This window comes from Castanea sativa, chromosome 3 (assembly GCF_040712315.1).
Source record: "Castanea sativa cultivar Marrone di Chiusa Pesio chromosome 3, ASM4071231v1".
NCBI lineage: Eukaryota > Viridiplantae > Streptophyta > Magnoliopsida > Fagales > Fagaceae > Castanea > Castanea sativa.
In genome coordinates this window covers 5,651,960-5,677,219 of record NC_134015.1, presented here as the reverse complement: position 1 = coordinate 5,677,219, position 25,260 = coordinate 5,651,960, and the positions used below count along the sequence as shown (strand labels likewise).

The following is a 25,260-nucleotide window of genomic DNA, read 5'->3' as shown; positions in this document are numbered from 1 at the left end:
AATAAAAAAAACCAATGGCTTGCCGTCGTAAATTCACAGAAGTCGAGTGCTAATTCCGCTCCATCACAAATGAAAATATCCCGGGCTGAGTCTAAAATCTCTCGAAGTTTCTTTCCTAACGTATTTTTACTCTTCTCTCCCTTCCAACACAAATTCCTCGTCTCATCCTAGATATTTTCTTCTCTCTCTAAAGCCACCTCTCTCTCTCTCTCTCTCTCTCTCTTTAAAACTCACCACCTTTGCTTTTTTTTCTTTCTTGTTCTTCTTCTCTCTATGGTTTAAATCACTCTACAACACACCACACCAATTTTTTTTTTTTTTTTTTTTATCTTTAAGAGATTCGTTAATTCGGTTACTTTTTCGGTTGTAAAAGTTATTCGGGTATTCGTGGATCCGGGTTAATGGATCGGGAAGGAGGAGGATCCAACGGTGGATCTTCCTTCTCGTACTACTCCGTCCTCGGAATTCGCAAAGAAGCTTCCTCCTCCGATGTCCGCTCCGCCTATCGTAAACTCGCTCTGGTCAGTCACCCCCCCCTTGAAACGCCACCGTTTTCTTTCCCTCCCCAAAACGCCGTCGTTTTCGTTTTTTGATTTTTTTTGTTGTTTTTTTTAGAAGTGGCACCCGGACAGGTGGGCAAGGAACTCCGGCGCGGCGACTGCGGAGGCAAAGCGGCGGTTTCAGCAAATCCAAGAGGCTTACTCCGGTAACTTTATCATTACCCTCAAAAAAAAAAAGAAACGGCGTCGTTTAAATTCCCGTTATAATGTGCTGACGTGGAGATTTAACGGACGTTAAATTGTAACAGTGTTATCCGACGAGGCAAAGAGGTCAATGTACGACGCGGGACTCTACAATCCTCTGGAGGACGAAGACGAAGTACGTATCTTTTTTGTTTCTAGTTTTATTTTTTTGTTTTCGGTAAAACGATGTCGTTTGGTCTTGTTCGCGGTAAATGATTGCCTTGGAAATATCATTAAACTTTATTATGTTTACCTTTTTGCCCATGATTTTTTTTTTTTTCAGGATTTTTGTGATTTTATGCAAGAGATGTTGTCCATGATGAACAACGTGAAGGACGAGGTAGTATTTACTTATTTATATTTATAAAAATTAAATGTGTGTTTTTTTTAAGGGTATAATGGTAATTTTGGGGGTTTAATAATAGGGGGACAGTTTTGAAGACCTACAGAGGATGTTTAAGGAGATGGTCGGTGGAGATGGGATGGCGACGATGATGGGGCTTGACATCAACGAGGATCCGACGGTCACGAAGAAGGCACGTGTCAGTCAATCGAAGGGTAACGCGGCAAAGCGCAGCAACTCTCGCTGTTAGTGCAATGTACTGGATCATAAGGGATCCTAAATTCCAAATTCTAAAATTCCAAATTCTAAAATTCCAAATTCATCCCCCTTTCAATTATGTATTAATTTTAGTGTTAAGATCTCATTGTGTTTGGGAAATATTTTAGGGGGTTTAGTTTAGGGGTGTTATTTAATTTACTTTGGTTGTTTTAGGAATCTTAATTTAAAAAAAAAAAAAACAAAAAACAAAGAAAGTGAAGTTGGGATGGAACATGTGGGTGTTTTTTTTTTTTAAATAAATGAAACTTTGCTTTTCATTTTATTATGAATCTTGAGATGGGATTTGTTTTTTTGTATTATCTTAGTCTCTTTCTTATTGATGTATCCAAAATTGGTGATAAAGCAAGCATATTTTTATGTGGGGTTGTTTTGGAATTGTCAAAAATGGCATATATTGAGATGTAAAATGTGATATGTGATAAAAAAAATGACCACTTGTCTAATTATGTGGCATTTAATTTTGTACGTGTAGGGACATGTAGACACTTGTGGGTTTTGCACCATACAAAACTAACGTGACACATAATAATGGGCCATCTAATATTTGGTGGGGCCATATTATGTGTACGATAATTGATCAGTGTTCGGTGACAAAGTTGAAGGGTGTGCAATTTCACGTTTTTTTAAGTCTAGGAATCTAGGCTAGAATTTTGTCTGGTTTAGTTTAGTGTTATTTTTCAATGTTAAATAGTAAGGGAATCAGGCTTGATTTACTTAATTGTGTGATCATAGTAGTCGCAAATTATGCACATGCAATTCTTAAACATGGTAGTAGCCTTGAGAGTCATCGATGTCTAAATCTTGAAAGTTTTTAACATGGCTTTTGAGATTGCCCTTGGGCAAAGGAATTTTTGATAAAACGGGTACATGAAAATTTGATTAATAAATTTTCCAATTCTTTTCAAATATGCCTTGGAATATTTTATTTGTTTATTGAATTTGGCAACTTCAGCTTTCTAGAAATATTAGGTTATTCAATCCTTCTTCTAAAACACTTAACTAGCTTATCTATAAAACTTTACATTTAGCTACAAAATTTTATCATCTTGCATATCATAGAAAAACAAAAAGATACAAAAATCACTAAAATAATATATTGGCATCCTTCTTTTGTTACTTTAAATACATATGATAGTTTTAAATATAATCCTAGTTGAATAGGAGGTGGAGGTGTATTAAGAGACAGTAAGGAAAGATGGATAAAAAGTTTTTCAATTTACATTAGCATTGCCTCAAATAATATTGCAAAAATTTGGGCGGTTAGATATGGTTTAAAAATGGCCTCAGAATTAGGGCATTAACATATAAACTTTGAAATTGATTTTCAAATTCTCCTTAATTGGCTAACATATGGTGATCTAGCCTCATATTTTTCTATTTTAATTTGGGATGGAAGGATGTTGCTGGGTCAAGAATGGACTATCTTGCCTCGTCATGTTTTTTGGAAAGCAAATGGCGTGGCAGATGAACTAGTAAAGAGGGGACGGGAGCACCAATGTAGTGTTAAAAAATATAATGAATGTCTAAATTTTGTTTAAGTAAAATATGTGCGGGATACTTTGCAACTAGGCACTTCTCACAAGGGTCTAATGGTCAACACTTGTAACAGTACTCTTTAGTTAATAAATAAATTTTTTTATCAAAATAATAATAATAATAATGATGATGGTAGAATTTTCAAAGTTTATTGTATTTTATGTAAAATAATGCCACTTCAATAAAATTGTGTCGGCTGCATAATTCCTAAAGGATTTGATTAAGTTCTTCTTTGCCTCACGATTTCCAAAGCTAAAATTAAAAAATAAATAGATAATTCTTTCACGATTTGGCAGTACTAATAAAATGAACAAAACTATTAATTAGCAAAAAAATATAAAATGAACAAAACTTAAATAGATAAATAAAAAACAAGCAAACAGAGATGATATTCATATTTCCAAATGTTATCATGCTCAGAAGTGACTTGATTGATTACACTCTTAGCGCGTGATAATTATTTCATAAATATAAAGTTCAAGTTTGAATTCTGTATACACTTAAAACAAACTATCTTGAATTAAAAATAATAATAAAAAAGTGAATTGATTAAGCATCAACTACATTAATATAGAATCAGTTCTGTTGGATAATTGTTACACTTACGTGTCCCCACAGCTTTTCTGGGTACTCTATTTTTAGTTTGTTTTCAATCAAATCATGGTTTGTAGGCTACTAGAAAAATATCATAGTTTTGTGGACCATGAAAAACGTTAGAATATTAAAGTATGCTTTCGGCAAGATATTAGTTGGACAGAAAAGCTTATAGAGGGCCGCAAAGATTTTTTGACCTGAAGGCTTTTGTTTGTGACAGAGTTGTGTCAGAATCAAAGGCTTCTAGTTCATGCTTAGATAGATATTTTGTCTGGTTTCTCTTGTCTTCAATTAATAAAGACTGGTTGTTGGGTCCTCTGTGACTGTGTGTGTTAGGTGTGGTGTGGTGTGGTGTGGTGTGGCTGGGCTTGAAAGGTGTGTATGACAAATCAAAGGGAATTTTTAGTGTTGTGAGGCTGCAATTTGCTCAACTTTGCAAGTTGCAAAAGCAGCATTTGTATTTTTTTGGTGGTGGTGCTTGGAAGTGATGACATTTCAAAGTTTCTTCTACCTCTCTTTGCTTAGTTTACCTAAGTTTGCTTTCTTGGGCCTGGGCTTAAACCATAAACTGCTTATTGTTGTCCTCTTTATCTCTTAACTGGATCGTTTATAATTTGCTCTTTTTTTGTTGCTTATGTGTGTGTTCAGGATTCTTGGAATATTTAACTGTTCCTCATATGTGTATAGTGCTCACATCTCACACAGATCTAATAATTACAAAGAACAATTTCTTGGAGTGACTAAAGGTGTTGTTTAGAAAAATTGAACCTAAGATCTCGTCGATTAAATAAAACTTAATAACCACTAGACTAACCCTTAAAAGTTTTAATTTATTCATAGTAAGAGGTATCCACTTGGAACCATGCATGGTTGTATCTAATTTAAGCAAGAAAGAGTTTTTCTTATCTTTGGGTGAACTTTCAGCTTACCTCGATCTCAAATCTTTGGTTCATAAAATTTGTTCGAGTCTTTTAGGCAAATTCATATCTTAAAATACTTTGCTTTGAGGTCTCATGATGAAAAAACTTGGCAATCTTGCTTGTTACTTTGTTAGTTCCTTTTTAACCAAGAAGGCAAGAATTTCTTTTTAATTGAGAACGTGAAAAACAAGGGGGTGTTTGGTTTCGTTGTTTAAATAATATAATACGTATTTTCACAATATTTTTTTATCTATATGTATTTTCATTACACTTAAACAACGTTATTTGAACAACATTACTAAATAATATTATACGTATTTTTATATATTTTAAACAAACAATGTTATTAGAGTAACATTTTCCAAATGACATCATTTTAAATTCTGTGGTACTATAATCACTTTTATTTTATCAACTATAAATTATAAAATAGATTCTCTTTGTTTCAAAATAGATAGAGAATATCATTTTCCGCTTCTTATAGACGACTGTTTGGACTCGGATGAATTGTAAAAGAGTACATGTTTACACTCCGAATCACTTGTGTTTCAATGGGCTGGGCTTAGTTGGCAGAGAAAGTAATTTGTAGATCTATACTTTTCCCCTTGTCGGCAAATGGAGTGGGTTTGGGTAAGGCCTAGCTGGTTGGTTTCGTTGTAATTTGACTAAGTTATGGCCTTCGTAAATTCTGAAACCCCACTAGTTTCCACAGTTTACTATTTGGGCCCAGGCTAGTAATGTAACTATTGTCAACTTAGCTAATTTAAATTTCCTCTACTCTTATTCTCACTCCAATAAATTTATATATAGATGGAAAGTACTACGACAAGACAACAATAATAAAATTATGCCCAAAAATAAAAAATTACAAAGAAAGAACAATAAATCTGATGATGGTGTCAAATTAGTAGGATGAGTGCTTCGAACTTCAACAGCATTTGAATAACCTGGAAATAAAAAAAGAAACTATTGAAGATGACTAGGGTGAACTGGCTGAAGATCCTCCAACGGTTAAGTCAGATTTTCTCTAGAGTGTATAGCAAGTGAATGAATAGTAAAATACACCTTGGTTAGATGAAGTGTGGTCTATTTTATAGAGAGTTTGAAGTGAGTCTACTTGTTAGATTCTAATAACATCGTGAGAGATGTGTGGATTTAGTGGAGAGAGTAGAGTAAATTTCAGGGAATTCAACCCACGTCTCAAAATAGTGCAACAGTTTTGGTTTGTAAAGAACTCCTTAGAATTTACTAAGTGTTTGTTGCTCGTCTACACCTTCTCTAGACGGCTAACATTTCTCTAGACAACCAATATCTCTTTGGACAACCAGTATCTTTTTGGTTGACTAGTAATCTCTCAATGACCTTTTTTCTTTTCATTTTTAATATTTGTGATGCGTCCTTCTCCTTTCTCCTTTCTAAAGATCCTCTTGGATGAGCCTTGTTCTTGCGGATGACTCATATAGACAATAAACACTTTTTAATTACCCATCAAAATCTATATGCAAAATAAATTTCACAAATTTTATCATGTTCATATTTAAGTTTCTCAACAAAATAAAAAACTCAGTCCTTTGTCCAAATTTCTTAAACAAAAATTTCTCATTTTCCCTTAATTGTTATGTTTTGCTTCAAACTTGTTTTAATGATTTGTGAAAAACGCACATTTGTTTTATAGATTTCTTAATGTATCATATAAAAAAGCTCAAAATGCGCCAAAAAAAAAAAACAAAGAGAGAGGGTAGCAGAATATCATAAAGAAAAAAAAAAAAAAAAAAGAGATTAAAAAAACCCCTAAAAATAATTTGATACTTTGAGTTCAAATTATTGAATGTGATGGTGGATTACTTCCTGCATGACTTGATCATGTCTCTGAGTGTTGTAGATTCATAAACGAATTGTTGTGCTGTGTGTAATGGAAGCTTTCTTTAAATCTATTTCTTTTAAAGAGATACAGGGTGTTTGGTACCACAACTTAAATAACAATTTTCAGTTTTTAAACAACATTACACGTATTATTACACGTATTATTACACACTTTTTCACCTATACGTATTTCCAAAAAATACGAACAACATTACTAAACGGGCCCTAAGAATATATTTTTATTATTAAGGGTCAAAGACTTTAACAACGATTTAGAACCGTCCCTCTAAGAATAGTTCAAAAGTGGGGAGAAAAACTAGTAATAACGAGTTTTGATTCATTTGTCAAAGATAAAACAGTAAAAAAAGTTGGCCGATTACATGATTATTATGGGTGGGCGAGAGGGGTAAGCCCATTCCTTGAACAATTTGGGCCCCTCTTTTTAGGGTGGCCCTGGCCCAAAGCAAGCCCATGTTAGCCAAGGTTGTAAGGAAGCATCCCAGGAAAGGAACATCACCTCGGTGAGATTCCCACGAGAACTTGTACAAGCCCAGAGCTCAATGTAGTGTCTTGGGAGAATCTGCTTGTCGAACATAAGATTTAGTGTCAGGTGCAAGTTACTAATGGTCGCCTCGATAGCAGAAAAGTGGGCCCCCATTCTTGACGCTTGGTTAGACATGCTCGCACAGCAACTGAGACTCATGACGCCACTCAGACCCTAAGAATGGAGGGGCCTACGGACATTTAAAATATTCCCTCTTCATCGTAGGCCCACTAAAGCAAGCCTATAAAAAGGAACTGAAGGGAGTGAAAACGGTTTGGAACATAAATTGGGGGAGAGATACATGAGAAAAAGTGAAAACATAGTTTGGGGTTCAGAGGTCTTGCTCGGATCTCAAGCGGGTAACTGTGTGGTCGAGAAATCTCCTTGGCTGGGCCTAATTTAAAGCAATCTAACTACAAACTAGGACAGGGTACGATTTTCCATTGAAAAAACCACTGTATGGGTCTCCCATTGTAGGTTATTCCCAATCCATAACACAAATAAATTTAGGGTCCAAATCCCAGAGAGCCCAAGGATTTTATTTGGAGTAAAAGTTGTCACAATTACATAAGGAAATAATTTTTCTATTTTGTGGTTGTGCTGTCTTTGTAACTTCAGAACAATATTTTGTTGAGGGGATTATGAAGATGAACTTGCATGATTTATGAAGGAGAAGATGCCCTTCAACCATGAAGTAAGAGATTCACCTTTCTATAGTATGTTAAATGCTAACTAGGATCAACGGAATTAAAGCACAACATGGAATTGAATTTGACACTCTTTATGTCTTTAAAACAATAAATCAATTTATGAATTATCTAGTACATGTTAGTGATCGATTATTGTAGGAAAGAGGGTTTCACTAAAAATTTTTTTTAAAAAAAACTATAGGAAAGAGGGTGAAACAAATTATTTTCTAAAAGTTTGAAAGGTTTAAAATGACTTAACCGTGCATTTTAAAATATTTTATAAAATATTATACTGTTATTAACTTGTTATTAATTTCCTCCAGTATTACAGTTTTTATCATTGTAAAAATCGTAATATTTTTATTTTAGTTGTATTTTATAGACGAAATAAAAATACAAAGGGAATGGTGTAGTGATTTGGTCATATTATATGTGTTTACAAATTTAAAATTGCATGAAATACTGATTGATATAGATAGACATTTTTATATATGTTTAATAATACAAATATCATTTTGATAAAATAAAGATAAAATATTATTTTATTATTTATTTACATTTTTTTTATTGTGGGTTATTAATTGTTTTTACCTGGCCTTGTTTCAATTGCTACAAAACAATGAAATTTGAGCACAAATACCATATTTCAAATCAATTGTTTCTCACATTAATTTTTTTTTTAAATTACCTCAAATTTTAATTACACTTAAATAATTAATATAACAAGTGAATTTATTTGTCATATTATTAATCTTTTTAATTACAACTTGGGTTTGAGCTTTATTGACGAGCAAAATGAATGAATATAAACAAGTTGTTTTCGAGTTGAGTTTGAGTTTTTCGTAAATGACTTGGTCTACTTACAACATTAGAGAATTATTGTAAATCCATTATTGGATCATATTTTCTTTTTATACTATTCATGCTTGTAAAATTTCAAAACAATCTCAAATCAATAATTGTATTATCTATCAAACATTAAATTTAATGTTTATTAATTTTAAAGTTATGCAAAAAATGACCGAATAGTAAATAACATCAATCGATATGCAATTTGTTATATATGTCAATAATATAAAGAACCTGTAATCCTACAGGTTGTCAAATAAATCAATTATTTTTTTTAAATTTTTTCCATAAAAGGTTTTTAAAAATAATTTCTAAACCAAATAAGGCATTCATTAGCTTTTTCATTTTTTTTTCATTTTAATCACATGATTAAATTTCCAATATGAGCAACGAGGGTAATGTGAGTATAGGACTAACTTGAACAGATGAGTATAAAATTAAATCAAATGGTATTCACTCATTTATTTTCTCTGATCTCACGCTCATTTATGAGAAGATGGAAAAAACAAAAAGAGTAATGTTAGATCCACAATAATTTTATAACAAATTTTAGGTGACAGTTTATTGACATTACTTTTTTTACTCATTAATATTTAATAATAGTTTACAAACAACAATTTGTTATGAAATTATTTTAAAAATATATTATGGATGTAATAATTAAAAAAAAAAAAAAACAAAGAATAGCAAAATCCAGAAATGATGAAACGACGTCGTGTAAACACCACCTCCCAATATACTAACAGCCAACTAAGTCCAACCAGTCCATCCTTTTTTGTCCATCCAAAAAAACAAAGAAAAGAAAAAAAAAGTCACTTTTCTAAGTTTTCTTTCAATTCTTTTCGTTTCCTTCAAAATTCAAAACCCCCGTCACTGAGTGGCACCCTCCGTAAATACCCGCCGATCCAAGCCCCAATATCTATCTATATATATACATAATACTCCCGAACTTTCATTTCTCTCTCAGACTCTCAAATCCCTCTCCCCCCCTCTCTCTCTCTCTCTCTCTCTCATCAAAACCCAATTTTATAAAACTTCAGTTTAAATTTTTTTTGACTCTCTCTCTCTCTCTCTTTTTCAAAACAAAAAAAAAACGATGTCGTTGAGGCCGAGTGCACGAACGGAGGTGCGGCGGAACAGGTACAAGGTGGCGGTGGACGCGGAGGAGGGGCGGCGGAGGAGGGAAGACAACATGGTGGAGATCCGCAAGTCGCGAAGAGAAGAGAGTCTCTTGAAGAAGCGTCGCGAAGGTCTCCAACAGCTCTCCTCCGGCGCCGCGCAAAACCAGCTGCAACAACCGTTGCTCGGCTCTTCTTTTCAATCCTCCGCCACCGGTCTCGAAAAGAAAGTACTGTCCCTACCTCTCTCTCTCTCTCTAGCTTTACGTCGTTTTTATTCTGTTCGGTTTTAGTTTTGATCGTCGTTTTGGAATTTGATATACATAATTGAAATGAAAGAGAGGTTCGCGATCATTATTATTATTATTTTTTTGCTTTAATTTAGGGTTTATTGAAGTTCGATTGGATTGTTTATTGGTCATTTGTTTTGGTTGTAAATTGTAATGAGTTTTCGCTAGGGGAATTAGGGTTCTCAGCTGGATGATAATTTGTTGAGATCGTGTTATTGATGTCATTTTGGTTTTCTTATGTATATGAAATGGAAATGTGGTTAAATGGAATTTTTGCTTTAATTTAGGCTTTATTTTGGTTGTGATCGTCGTTTTGGAATTTTTTATTTTATGTTGATTATTGTTATTTTTTCTTTAATTTAGGGTTTGATTGGAGCTGAGGGGTTTGTTGAAGTTCGGTTGGATTGTTTATTGTTCATTTCTTGTGATTGTAATGAGTTTTCGATAGGGGAGTTAGGGTTTTTAGCTGGATTATGTTTTGTTGATGTCATTTTGGTTTTTTATATATAATCAAGCAGCGCAACACGGTTCTAATTGACTAAGCCCCATGCCCCTCCAAGGAGGGAGTTTGAAAAGGAAAAGAGGTTAAATGGAATTTTTGCTTTAATTTGTGGTTTGATTGGAGCTGGGGGGTTTATTGAAGTTCGATTGGATTGTTTATTGTTCATTTGTTATGGTTGTAATGAGTTTTCGATAGGGGAATTAGGGATTTCAGCCGGATGTTGTTTTGTTGAGATCGTGTTATTGATGTCATTTTGGTTTTTTATATATATGAAAAGGAAAAGAGGTTAAATGAATTTTTTGCTTTAATTTAGGGTTTTATTGGAGCTGGAGGGTTTATTGAAGTTCGATTGGATTGATTTTTGTTCATTTGTTATGATTGTAATGAGTTTTCGATTGGAGAGTTAGGGTTTTTAGTTGGATCATATTTTGTTGAGATCATGCTATTGATGTCATTTTGGTTTTTTATATATATGAAAAGGAAAAGAGGTTAAATGAATTTTTTGCTTTAATTTAGGGTTTGATTGGAGCTGAAAGGTTTATTGAAGTTTGATTGGATTGCTTATTGTTCAGTTGTTATGGTTGTAACGAGTTTTCAATAGGGGAATTAGGGTTTTAGCTGGATGCTGTTTTGGTTGGGATTTGTTGTTTTTGGTATCAATGAATTTTGTTGGAGAATCAGGGTTTGATTGAAGCTAAAGGGTTTATTGAAGTTCGATTGGATGGGTTTAGTTCAAATCTTATGGGTTTTGACTGGTTTTGGATGGGTGAATGAGGAGTTTTAGAATAATTTAATTTGGTTTTGATGGGTTCTTTGTTAGGGAATAAATTGTTGGGTTGTCTATTAGTATTTTTATATTTGTTTTATTACTGTTAATTTTTTGTTTGATTAAAGGTTTTGATGGGATTTGCATTTAATTTGGGGTTCAATTGGAATTCGATTGGTTTTGAAGTGCTTGAGCTTATTTTTGGGTGGGAGAATAGGGATTGGTTGGATCTTATATTGGTGAACAAGCTGGATAATGTTCTGGTTATGTAAAATCTGATGAGATTTTGTTTAATTTATGTAGTTTTTGATGAATGACTTTGCTCAGGGAACTATGATTTGTTTGGGACCTCTAACAGTGTTATAGCTGTATATTGTTTTTGTAACATCAATACTTTTCTATTGTTTTAGTTCATTTACTTTCGTTTTGATAGGTTTTGGGTGGATTGTCTATTGTTGTTCTAGCAGGATGTTGTTTGGGGCATTGTAGAGGTTTTGATGGAATTTAGTTTAATTAGATTGGTTTTTTAGTGTTTTAGCTCAGTTTCTATGATTTTGAAGGATTTGGTTAGGTTTATCGGCTTTGTAGCTGGAAATTTTTTTGCCAGTCTTTGTAGAGGTCTCTATGGAATTTCCTTTAAATTATGGTCCGGTTGTACTGGTTTTAGTTCATCTGCTATTGCTTCAATGGGTTTTGATTTGGAGTTCGGGTTTGGTTGGCTCATCTATTCATTTTATTTTATTTTTCAAAATTGTTTTAGTTACATTGAAGGTTTCAGTGGAATTTACTTGAATTTAGAGTTTGATCAGATTGGTTACTGGTGATTTAGTTGGATTGGTTATATTGAATGCATAAGATTGCTCCTACCATGCTTGTCCTTAAAAAAAGATCAGATCAAAACAACTTGCTTTTACTGAAGTTCTCTAATCATGGATTTGCTATGCAAATTGTTTAACATTTTACTGATTTGGAATTGCTCTGGTGTTAGTTCTTGGTATTATTGGTGATTATCATGCTAATTATGGTTGAATTGTTCAAGTGCAGTTAGAACATCTACCATCCATGGTTGCGGGAGTGTGGAGTGATGATAGTAATCTGCAGCTTGAGGCAACTACTCAGTTCAGGAAATTGCTTTCAATTGGTAAGAAATTTTGATCTCTCTAGTCTAATGCATCTGTTGTACACATATATTTGTTTCAGTTATTCACCTTTTTTTTCTTTGGCAGAGCGCAGCCCTCCAATTGAGGAAGTGATACAGTCAGGCGTTGTTCCTCGCTTTGTTGAGTTTCTCATGAGGGAGGACTACCCACAGCTTCAGGTCTATTGCATGCTGTCTATTATCTGATGGTTTTTTTTAGATGTATGTGACCATGAATTTAACATTGTTATTGCTTGAAACTTTTTATAGTTTGAGGCAGCCTGGGCTCTCACTAACATTGCTTCTGGGACATCTGAGAACACTAAAGTGGTAATTGATCATGGGGCTGTCCCAATCTTTGTCAAACTTCTTGGTTCTCCTAGTGATGATGTTCGCGAGCAGGTATGAATGTGATTTAGGTGCTTAAACTAGCTCTTTAGTACTTTTTGCACTATTTTATGAAGTTAATCAAGTTGGCATTTTTAAGGAAAATGACTTGACCCCCACCTATATCTTTTGGATGTCCAGGCTGTGTGGGCATTGGGAAATGTTGCTGGTGATTCCCCTAGATGTCGTGACCTTGTCCTAGGCAATGGGGCTTTGCTTCCATTGCTGGCACAGTTGAATGAGCATGCCAAGCTTTCTATGCTGAGAAATGCTACCTGGACACTGTCAAATTTTTGCCGAGGCAAGCCTCAGCCTCCTTTCGATCAGGTTGGTTATCTTGGATGCTTTTTGAAACTTAACAAATTATGAAACTGTGGGTGATGCTGCCTAGGCTTTTAATTAGTCTAAAATCTAAAATAATATTGTGGGGTTGCAGTTTTTGAAAACTTGCCTTCATCAACCATTGTGATGTTATATATTATGCTGTATTGTTTACTGCACAGGTTAAGCCTGCACTCCCAGCTCTTGCACGCCTTATTCATTCAAATGATGAAGAAGTCTTAACTGATGCTTGCTGGGCACTCTCATATCTTTCTGATGGTACAAATGACAAAATTCAAGCTGTCATTGAAGCGGGTGTTTGTCCTCGGCTTGTTGAGCTTTTATTGTGAGTTCTTAGATCTGCAACCTTATTGAGTCGTACTTACTTTGTGGTGGGATGTGTAAACCTCTATATTATGCACTCAATTATAAAATTTCTTGCCATTTTTCAGCCACCCATCTCCTTCTGTGCTCATTCCTGCTCTTCGTACGGTTGGAAATATTGTTACTGGAGATGATATGCAGACTCAGGTATTAGGAAGTTGTGCAGCTTGGAATAATAAAATATGGGCTATATTGTTTTTTTTCCAAGTATATGTAGTCATTAGATTTAGGTACATGATCTTCCCTAATTTTTTTATTATGTCACGTGCTTGTAAATGGAGTGATGTATTCATGTATGCACTCAGGATTTGTCTGTGGGCAACTATTCTTGGTCTGTGATTTTTTTTTTTTTTTTTGGTTTTGGTGTGGCCAGCTTTTGTAATGCATTAGATCAGACAATGGTTTTGTCCTCTTCTGAATTTTCGTGGTGTACTTACGAGGCCTGTACAAAGAAATAGACTTGGGCAGTAGGGCTGGACATTATCCTTTTTTTTTTTGTTTTTCTTTAAAATATATTTTCTCTCATTCCACAGTCATAGACACGCATGCAAATTGTGCTTTTTGAAGGTTGTGGTTGGATTTGAATTTCAAATAAAGGGATTTGAAGAACAATTACTTGTATAAATTTAACAGCACATGATGATAAGAACTTTGAGGATTTTCTTAAATAAACACTTGAGATATTATGGATTTGAATTGACACCTATAAAAAAATTTGATGGATTTGAAATGACATCTTACACGTGGTCACTTGAAATCCACTTATTAATAAAGCTCAAATCCTTCAATCAATAGAAAAAAATTTGTCATTTCATACCCTATTCGTTTGGTATCACTTTCAACTAATGAGGTGTTGTTGCTGTTCAGGTTATTATCAACCACAATGCTCTTCCATGCCTATTAAACCTGTTGACCAATAATTATAAAAAGAGCATTAAGAAGGAAGCTTGTTGGACTATTTCAAATATCACTGCTGGCAATAAGGAGCAGATTCAGGTAACCTATAGATTTAAGCTATTCCAACATGATTTAATCCGTTTTTCTCTCTATTTGTTATTATGCTCGTCTTAGTTTCGTGAAATTTGGATCCAAATACACAATTTCTCTTCAACTGTGACCATAAAGTGGGGTCTTTATTGCTTGTTGCAGGCTGTTATTGCGGCTGATATAATTGCCCCCCTTGTTAATTTGCTTCAAAATGCTGAGTTTGATATTAGGAAAGAGGCTGCATGGGCAATCTCAAATGCCACATCTGGTGGTTCTCCTGAACAAATCAAGTACGAAAAATCTTGTTTCATTGTCCTAGTTTGCCTTTAGATAAGTGTTTGGTCTGCAGATATTATATTTCTTTGTTGGTCACAGGTACCTGGTAAATCAAGGGTGTATCAAGCCCTTGTGTGATCTTCTCATCTGCCCCGATCCAAGGATTGTCACAGTTTGTTTGGAAGGGCTTGAAAACATATTGAAGGTAGGGGAAGCTGATAAGAACTCGGGCAGTACTGGAGATGTAAATCTATATGCTCAAATGATTGATGATGCGGAGGGGCTAGAGAAAATTGAGAATCTTCAGAGTCATGACAATACTGAGATTTATGAGAAGGCTGTGAAGATTCTTGAGACATATTGGTTGGAGGAAGATGATGAGACAATGCCAGGTGATGCTGCCCAGTCTACGTTCAACTTTGGAGGGAGCGAAGTTCCTTCTGTTCCTTCAGGTGGATTCAAATTCGACTGAAGGTATCTTTATACTATTTCTCTCATGTCTTGTGTTTTATTTTTTTTCAATTAGCTTTTGTTCTGGTTAGTGTGCAATTAAATTTCTGGAGTTAACTATCTGAACTTTGCTTGCATGGCTTCTCTATGTTTTGTAATTGATGCTCTTAACATATTTTCTTTTAAAATATCGCAGTATTTGGTGGCGAGGGATTAGTTGGGGTCAGGTCAGGTGTCTTGTCGTGTTTGGGTCCTCTTTGGTCCAGTCTGGTGCATGATTTATGGGGGTGCTGGACTGGCACAAGTGTCGGTAATGGCTGGATTAAGATGTTGAGGGATACTTGGATTGGTTATATGACAGAACTAGAATTTGTTGCTGCAACAAAGTTGAGGAGCCAGAGTTCTCTTTTTGGGGAATTGTTATTCCAGGTGATTGGGCTCTCCCATGAAGTCAATGTTGAGTCTCATAAGTTGTTTCATTTGTTCTATTTGCCATAGAACGGAGTCGGAGTCTGTCAGTTGCGGGGTGATTTTTGTTCTACCAAATTCACTCTATAGACACTTGTAGTTATGAGGGATACTGGATTTTTATGTTCATTGTATGTTGTGATGATTTTTTCTCCCCCTTTGAGTCGAAAATGTATTTGCCTAGGGTATACCGTTTACTGGTTTGACATGAAAAGTTGTCTAAAACTCATTGAAGGAAAAGAGTTTCTTAATATTTATTGATATCAGAGTTCTAGTCTGCCTCCTTTCGTTTGTACTGCACTTTACTTTGCTATAAAGGTTATATGTTAATAAATTTTGTATGAACTGTGAATTTTTTCCTTTTCCCCTTGAAGGCATTAGATTAATTATGTTAACCTCTGTTGTTGACACAAGATTTGCTAAATGAAATATGATCTCTTCATCTTTGCATGTAGCTAAATTATCGAAGTATATTCTTCAAAATTTTGACGGAGCATTTAGTTCCCAAGTTGCTGTAGTGTAGGAACAAGCTTTAGAAGGTGTTAGGTTTGATTAAAAAGTTATTTCAGTTTGATTTTGAATTAATTCTGATATTTATTTTTTTGGGTTGATCATTTGATTGTTGAAGGACCTTGCTATTTTATCAAGTTTGAAAACATTAAAATAAAAATCCAAAATTAATTTTAATGTTTATAATGGGTCTAGTTTAGGTTTGTGGTATTTACTATTACCCAAGCACGGTATAAGGTATTCATTATATTCTTCAAGAATCCAACGAAAAGAAAATGTCATCTGGTTGTACGGTATTCCAAAATTGCAACTATTTGCTTATTGATCCTCTATGTTCCACAAGTACAGTTATTTTTTCTTCGCTAATTAAAATTTATTTATTTTTTAAACGGATTCCTTTCTTACTTTTTGAACTTTTGTGATTACTGGTTATCGTGCTTGTTTTTATGAGGACCTGGTAAGGCTGGAGGAGGTTGGTTAATCTGATAATCGCATGGAAAGTGGATTAAAGGGACTCTTCATATTTTCGTAGGTATAATACAATCAATGCTGTCTCATAACTCATAACTCTAGGCTTAGTTGGACACTGTTTTTGTTCAATTATTAACTTTTTGTTTCTTAAAGATATTATCAATTATTACAAATAGCTCTTGAGAAATTTCTCGACAATGTGCTCTGTTCTAAATGGTTGAATTGTTATGTTTTCTATAATAGACTAAGTAGTAAAGAGAGGAGGACATCAATATTTTGCTTTTGTAATCCATGACAATCCTCTCGAATATATGGGGTGGTCGAGGGATACAAATCAAATAACTGTCTCAAACTCATCCGAAATATCAAAAGCAAACAGTATTAAACATAGTAGCAGGGAGTGTTCGAATAAAATAAACTAATAAAAGTCGTTAATAATTGTGTTCTCTCCAAAACAATCATGGCATCCATCTTAAAAAGTTTACCAGCTACATGCGGATTCTTTGTTAAAAAAAATAGTACCTGAGCAATCAGTACAATTATGTGTGTGTTACTTTGCTATCTAATCCAGTCGTAACCAATGACTCTGCCATGAGAGATAAATTATGCTGTTAGGGAATGAAATAGATGTATATTGAAGTCTACAATGTTCGAGTCATTCCTCAAGTTACCCCATAAGCAGATTGGACTTGGAGCTAAGAACTTTTCCTCTATAGCTACTCCTATAACTTGTTTGAGTGATGTCATTAGGCTTTGAAATTATTATTATTATTATTTATAAGTCAAACATGGACTCATAATAAATTATTGAAGAAAATCATATTTTAAGTTATTAATAAATCTGCACACAAAAATGGTCATAATTTTTTATAGACTCAGGTACACTTTTGACAATTAAAGATTGAATTTATTTATTTTTGGATCATTTTCATTTCGAAATTTTAATTTGGCTCTTCATTTTTATTTTGTTTTCATATTGGTCTTGATGCCTTGGGTTGGGTCGTGGTTTAGATTAGTAGTTTTTCAGCCCATTTGACCAACCCGATCCAATATATATATATATATATATATATATATATATATATGCTTCTTTTATTACCCATATTTTGATTTTTAAGTTTGATTTAATTTGGTATTTTGATAAATTATTTTGATGAATTTTTAATATAATTTAAGCATATTATGTGAATTGCATTAATTACTTTAAAAAATGTTTAAATAGTAGAAAGCCCAAAGCATGAAATATGTAAGTACAAGACCAAACCCAAACTAGGTGGGTTGGGTTGGATTTTACACAATGATTTGTATTAGGTTGGAAATTTCTCAATCTAACTTTGCGAGGCTGAGTTGAAAGAATAACCCTCCAAAGTCTAAACCATTAGTAATCTGGTGACACTTGTATTTTATGTGTGACATGCTTGTGGATGCTATTTATTTGATGCTTAACATTCATATTATCGAAAGTATCAAATGACATAACCAATATGAAAACGGGATCAAATATAAAGGTATAAAATAAAAATTGTGAAAAATAAAATGCTACAATAAAAATAATGCAAAAATTTAAAGGATAAAAAGTGTAATTTATTTTTTTAAACATAATTATTGAAATGAGATAATTTAATTAGCATTAATAAAGTTTTTGAGGTTCAGCATTAATAAATTTAATGTAAATAAATAGTTCATATAAAAATGATATAAAGCTAAACTTAACCTATTAACTTTTTTCTTTAATTGGGGGATCAGCATTAGTCCTTATTTGTTTCTCAACAAAAAAAATAAAGCATTAGTCTTTGGTTTTTTCTTTTTGGCTTGTGTTAACGTGCGGTCTCGTTAACAATAATTTTTGTTAAATTTTTTTGCAATTTTTTTTTTCAATTTTATAAATATTTTTGTCTTTTTATTTTATTTTTTTATTCTGTAAGCTTAACTTTTTTTTAAAATTTTTTTTATTACGTAGGATCAGGGAACCTTGACAAACGCGCGCTTGTTAACAGTAAAAAAAAAAAAACATTTTCTGACTTTCCTTTCTTTTCATTTTTTTTTTTGCTAAATGATTTTCCTTTCTTTTTAATCACAAAAATAGGAACCGATCATATAAGCATAAATTATTCTGTCCACATCCTTGGTACATGAGAAGCGAACAGAGATATAATTTCATGCATGATTTCATGTTATCGAGGAAAGTCTCAGCTTTTCTCCTCTAAGCACACTCACACACTGTCTAGTGACAGCCAGGGTGAGACCGAGAGAGAGATTTCAAGGCACTTCTTTTGATGGGCATTGGGACTTAATTGGTCTGTATTATGGGGAAGTGAAAAGCAGCCTATTGACCAACCTGATTTGCTTCATTAGAGATTGAGCCTCATACCAGACCAAAACCTCTTTTTCAGGCCTAAATTTATAGTTTTGCAACGCATTGTGGTGTTCTATTTTGAGCATGATGTAATTAAAATATGATTAATATGTGTACACAATCTTTTTTACACTTAAAAACTTATTTAAATCATCGACTATGAATGTTAGTCTTGTTAGATACAATTATTTTTAGATCGACCCAACACTATCAATCACTCATAGTCCACTATTTTCAACAGGAAAATATTGTTCCCAAGCATTACAGTTAAAATATTGGGAAGCCAAAAGAGTTTTGGTTTATTGTTGTCCTCTTTTGGAACGGTTAAGGTCCTTTAACTCTTGTCAACCAATGCAAAAGAAAGCTTTCTTTCTTATTCATTCTGTTACCTCTACTCTATCAGCTAGTCACGTTTTGTCCCTATTGTTTTTGAATAGGAAATATGTTTTCACAATTTAGGCTTAAGTGTAATGATTTGAATAGACCATCGACCCAATTAGCACAATACAAATTTTATTTACCATTTTTTTATGTTCACTTTATATTATACCAATTACCATTTGTTATGTCTCTGATTTTTTTTTTAATTTTCATTTTAAATATTAGTTATTTTATAAGAAAAATAAAAAGGATAAAGAAAAAAAAATTGGCTCCAAACTGGTTTGTAATTATCTTGTTCTAGCTTATGATGTGGCAAATAAAGAGACTGTGTGCTACATGATTTTTTTAACAAGTCATGTAATTTGTTCTAATAATACACATAAATAGTCTTATAAATCGCATGTAATGAATTGGAAAATCGGCTTGGAGCCAAACTTCGTCCAAAAAATACATAACTAGTTGTGATTTGTTTAGAAAAAAATGGAACACAAAAAGTGGCACAAATGATTTATATTCTCCTTAGCATGAGTCAAATTGTAGGTTCGAATCTATCCAAATCATGTTATTTTACTAATGATAGCAAAAAAACGAAAGAAAGAAAAGTTCAAATATAAATAGGATCATATTTGAAGTGTATTTGTTAAGATTGATTTTATTATTATTACAATCTATTAACATTTTATAGTGAGTCAGATTATATTTAGTTAAAAAAGTATTTATTTATTTACTTTTGTTACTTCTAATATAGTGGGACTTGCTTAATTCCTCCTTAACGAGTTTATCTGAGTACTTATTAACATATTCTTATATAAAAGAAAGAATCTATATTTTTGTATAAGAATGACACACTATATCTTTACATCAATATACATCCCTTTTTTAATTGTCAAATCAGAAATATCACACTACATTTTGTTGTCGAAATTATATAAGAAGCTCAAAATTTATGCACAATGCTTTAGGTGCTGCACTTTAAGAGTTTGATCAATGCAACCATATTTGAATTATTGAAAAAATTGAGCTGCTGTACTTAATTATGTGTTTGAATTTAATTATACAAATTTAAATTTGAGATTGTAAAATGAGGGTATATCAGTATATGCTCATAAATTATCAAAAAAAAAAAAAAACTAGCACGACTGGTATTTGAAAAACAAAACAAAAAAAACCTGCTATTACAATTGACATTATTAGAAGACAATTGCCTAAGATTGGAAGTTGCCCATTTATTATTGAATCAGATATGTAGGCATGGAATCCACCTTGGGTATTTGCACATATGCATAGGGGAGAGAGCTCAAGAGTTAAGACCATAACGCAATCTCTTTTTCAGGGCCTTTTGCTAGACAATAAGAATGCGGTGCTCTATTAACTATATAGTGTATATTATCCACCAAAAACAAATACAGTACTAAAAAAAGAGTATGGCTGAAGTGAGCTTTGGTGGTCCATAAAGGTTTGGAGGCTTTTTGTCTGATCGCAAAGACAAAGGAAGATGGTGTGTATTGGTGTACTAGAGACTAGAGCTTTGTCTTCCATTGTGTAACCCTGATAATCTGGCCACATTTTGTCCATTTTTTTTCTGCATCATTCCCTTTTTTTGTCCCTACTTTATCCACTACCTCACCCAAAAAAAGGTTCTTGGGATATAGCTGGTCACACGGTTTCTTTTAGTTCTTGCACATCCTATCATTGCATTGCAACGCTTAATTTTTCTTTTCCTATATCCTAATTTTGCAACCATTGTTGGTTCTGTGAACTTTTGAGACTAAAGAAGGATCACATATTGTATTTATCCATGAAAAACCTTTTCTATTAAACCATTTAGAGTGTTGTAAATTTATCAAATATATTATATAACTAACCCTATTGTTCAGTGGTCTCATCAAGACTTGTCAGGCTGGGATAAAGAGTAAGACAATATTTAAACAAATCGAGCTTATTCTTTAGGCAAGGCAATATACAAACGGTTCTTATTAATTGTCTTCATATTGATAGATGTTATTCTCAAGTGTAACATTCATGGTTTAAAAATGTGGAACCATTAACATTTCTCTCATTTTTCTTGGCCAAAGACCCATAAATTAACACTAAGCTAGGAATGAAATCCCAAATCAAACGCAAACTAGAGTTGGATATATCATTGAGCTACAAAACCTATTTGTTATTATAAAATCAATTTGTAATGTCCATGTTTTCTTATAAAGTTTCCCCAAAAGTGTAAAATTCATGGTTTTGAAGTGTGGAGCTATTAACATTTCCTTATAAAATCTTTTGGGGCCGAAAGGGTTGTGAAATGTGTTTTTAATACTATGTTTCTTTCTCAATTCCACTCCCAAAAATGTTTGTTACTCTCTACAAAAAAGAAGAAGAAGAAGAAGAAACTCCAAACTTATCAGTAGCAACAAGAAACCATATTGTTATATAAAACATTTCAGCCGTCTGGGGTTTTCCAACACAATCATATATCCATCCATAGCTTAAAAAATCAAAACAATAAACATTAAATTTTATTCTTATTAGAATCAAATTTCATAAAAGCAATACAATACAATACAATAACCATGAGCCCCATATTACATTATGTGTACGGTTCTGCAGTGCAGCCATTGCTGATACTGATAGTGACACAATATATTATTACCCACCATACACTCGTGCATGCTGACACGTGGTCCCCACAGGCCCACACCTCACAGAAAATTTGGCGGTGTGCCCTGTGCTACCACCAAAAGTATTTGCCAAACCAAGGCCATTTTAGTCATTTCCTCAACCCCACAAAAAATAAACCCTTGCCTTAGGGTTTTTGAGCATGTCCACTGAACCCTCTCTCTCTAAAACCCATTTTGTCTCTCTCATTTGCATGTAGGTCCTATTTAGTATCTCTCTCTATCCTGGTTTTTGGGTATAATTCCTTTTTGGGTTTTGGGCTTTCTTTTTTTGGTTTTATGAGTTCCTCTGTTTCTCTCTGTTTTCTCTCTGTTTTTTCAAGAAATGATTTGGGTTTTCTCACACTTGTTATAGAGCTTGTATCACTGTAACCTTCAAAACCCTCTACTCTCTTTCTCTCTGATGTGCATGATGGATCTTAGTGAAAAGGTGAGTTTTTGAATATAGAGTGACTAGAAAGCTTGTTTCTTTGCTTTTTCTGCATTTGAAAAAAGAAAAAGAAAAAAAAGAGAACTGTAATTTTTTTTTGCTTTCTGTATGGGTTTGTTTGGCATTAAAGATGGTAACATCTGCTAATGTTGGTGTTATTATTATTCAGGAATCATTGTCTGTGGAAGTGATTGAGAACAAGAAGTGCTGTACTGTTTGCAAGACCACAAAGACACCCTTGTGGAGAGGTGGGCCAGCTGGGCCCAAGGTGATTTTCCCCACCTCCAAAACCTTTTTGCCTGATTGATGAGTTTTTGATTTTGAGTTGTGGGGTTTTTCTAGTTTTTGATATTTTCAGTCACTATTTCTGTGTGTCACTCATTTCTCCATTTGGGGTTTTTGATTTTGACTCATATGGGTCTTTAGTCTTTTTGGTCACTTCAATTCCTATCAAGCTGGTTATTGTACACTTTTTTTGCTTGAAATATGTTTGACTTGGTTTTATGGTTTGGATCAATGGGTCCCCCTACTGTTTCTCACTTAAAAAATAAAAAAATTATACATGTTATTTTAATATTTTCGAAGTAACTCACTATTCTCATATAATTTTACTCTGATTATTCTGGGTTTATGCTTGTGATTTAAAGGGTTTCTAATTTTATTTCTAGTTTCCTCGGTCATCATTTGGGACTTCACCTTCAGTTTTTGTCGATTTGTGACTTTGATACTTGGGTCTCTCTTTTCTTAGTGACTGATTTATAATTATACTCTTTCTTAAGCCAATCCCCAGGAACCTTTGGCCATTTCAGTATGCCTTCTTTTATACTGATTTCTTATCTGAATTTCTTATTGAATTTTTAACTTTTTAGCCTTCTCAATTTGGTTATTTAGTCTTCTTAGTTAGTAGTTTGTTTGTTTTTTTTTTTTTAACAATCTGAGATTAGTTTTCTTTGTTTGTCATTTTGTGATGCGTGTTTGTGATTTTGGGTAATGGGTCTTTTTGTTTGTTGTTTTTTCAGTCACTGTGTAATGCCTGTGGGATCAGGGACAGAAAGAGGAGGAATTCTATGATGGGTTTGAGTCATGTATCATATAGGAAAAAATATAGATCAAATGCTCGTGCTACTACCACTGCCACCAAATCCAACCCCAATGTCACAACCACATCCACTGCTAAAGCTGTTGGCAATGGTGGCAAAAATCTGAGAGAGTCTTTGAAGACAAAATTAATGGCTTTGGGAAATGATTTCTTGCTGCAAAGGTTACCATCAGTGATGAAGAAACAGAGGTGCCAGAGGAGGAGGAAGTTGAAGGAGGAGGAACAAGCTGCTGTGTGTTTGATGGCATTGTCCTGTGGTTCTGTTTTTGCATAAAGGTGGAAACACACAACAAGATGTTGATAAGATAAAGAGGACCCTAACCACTTACCAGTTACCAGTAACCCCAACCAACAAATATACCTTTTAATATTGTCCTTTTAGCTTACTTTTTTTACTTTTTCTTTGATTAAATGAAATGAAATGAAAGGAAATGGAAATACCCTTGTGTATGTTATTTGGGTTTTTCAAAGATAGAAAAGAAAGAAGGGAATAGTCAAGGAAATTGAGAGATAATTGATAGAATGACATTCCTGTTTTTGGTGACATATCTTAGTAATATTGTACATATACTTAGAAGTAATGATATATGATCCTTTTTTTTGGTTGTATCACGTATGTACCATTTGCTCTGGTTCATGATTATGATGTTTCTAGATATTGTTGGATGACTTTATAATGGGAAGCTGTCTGCGAGAATTGTCGTAGTATGATCCATCCTAAGCAATAGAGGTGTCCATAAAAAAGCGCTGAAAGATCTGGTTAAAGGATGTTTGAATTTTTTTTTTTTTTTTGGGAAAAAAAAGATGTTTGAATTGCTTCAAGAACTTTTAATTCTTAAAACACTCACTCGAGAGGAATGTTACAGTTACAAATTATTTTATAATATTTTTACACTATTTTTGTCAGTTTAATTTGTGCTTAGTGTTTATGTTATTTTTATTATGTACTATTAATTACACTGAAAAATGTTTGAGTTCCTATATTTATTGAGCCCAAAAATAGAATAACATGATGACCGAAATGTTATAGCAAGGTTTTAAGTCAATGCTACAGGGCATGAGGTCCAATGGTCAATTATATGGGTCAATCTTTATAGGCCTCTATCTTATGAACTCAGATGAAGGCGAATGCCTGGATCTCTCTCAGTTTCAAAGGTTTCAAAGGAATCAAATCTAGCTGTTTCTCTTGGTTCTTAAGACCCACTTCTGAAATTGCAAATGCTTTTATTTGTCAGGTGATAGCACAAGATTTGAAGTTAGTTTTGTTTGATAAAAAAAAAAAAAAAAAAAGGAACTCAAACCTCTTGAATAAAATAAATTTGTAACCAATCTATTTTAGAGATCTTTATTTATTTACCTCTAAAGTCTAGATAATTTATGGAGATGCAATATAACAGCAAATTCTTTTTATTTTTTATTTATTTATAGTAATGCATGCTCATCCCTAAAGGAGTTACTTTGTCTCTTGAGATTTATTTAACTCATTTGATTTAGCTACTAAGGTGAAGGGAATATGAGATAAATGTCACTCTTCCAAAGTACTTGGATTGGGGTTAGAGTGAATGACTAAAGGACTTGAAAGTCAATGGGCCTAATGCATAGTTTTCCACATTTTCTTTAGAGGAGTCTAAAAGAGTTACAACTTACATGGTGTAGCCCATTCCTAGCCAAAAATCCTGAGCCCAAGCTTCTGAATATTGAATTTTTAGGCGTAGTTCAGGCTTGGCCGAGAGGGTACTCAACCACACACTGAGCATATTACTGTATGAAGGATGGTAGGAGTTTGGGCTTGTGGACATTTGTGTTAAGATATTAAAAATTAACCAAGTTTTCAGTCCACTTTACTTCTTCCATATCTCTTATTCTTTGGGCTAAACAGTCATAACCATGACACATA

General features: G+C 33.3%; 3 protein-coding genes across 3 annotated transcripts; all 3 read left to right on the top strand.

Annotated features, from left to right (window-relative positions):
* The first annotated feature begins 103 nt into the window (after window positions 1-103).
* On the top strand, window positions 104-1,627 carry LOC142628268 (uncharacterized). Its single transcript, XM_075802343.1, has 5 exons — window positions 104-521; window positions 616-706; window positions 809-879; window positions 1,027-1,083; window positions 1,169-1,627. The coding sequence occupies exons 1-5, from the start codon at window positions 402-404 to the stop codon at window positions 1,334-1,336; spliced, it is 507 nt and encodes a 168-aa protein (XP_075658458.1). The 5' UTR covers window positions 104-401; the 3' UTR covers window positions 1,337-1,627.
* A 7,687-nt stretch (window positions 1,628-9,314) lies between these two features.
* On the top strand, window positions 9,315-15,724 carry LOC142627811 (importin subunit alpha-1a-like). The gene is made up of 11 exons (XM_075801709.1): window positions 9,315-9,708; window positions 12,081-12,177; window positions 12,263-12,354; window positions 12,445-12,576; window positions 12,703-12,888; window positions 13,065-13,228; window positions 13,335-13,413; window positions 14,134-14,262; window positions 14,416-14,543; window positions 14,629-15,003; window positions 15,176-15,724. The coding sequence occupies exons 1-10, from the start codon at window positions 9,457-9,459 to the stop codon at window positions 14,999-15,001; spliced, it is 1,632 nt and encodes a 543-aa protein (XP_075657824.1). The 5' UTR covers window positions 9,315-9,456; the 3' UTR covers window positions 15,002-15,003; window positions 15,176-15,724.
* Window positions 15,725-22,061: 6,337 nt separating this feature from the next.
* LOC142629955 (GATA transcription factor 15-like) lies at window positions 22,062-23,889 on the top strand. The gene is made up of 3 exons (XM_075804013.1): window positions 22,062-22,264; window positions 22,434-22,532; window positions 23,284-23,889. Exons 1-3 carry the CDS (start codon window positions 22,238-22,240, stop codon window positions 23,635-23,637), a joined length of 480 nt encoding a protein of 159 aa, XP_075660128.1. The 5' UTR covers window positions 22,062-22,237; the 3' UTR covers window positions 23,638-23,889.
* Window positions 23,890-25,260: the final 1,371 nt, after the last annotated feature.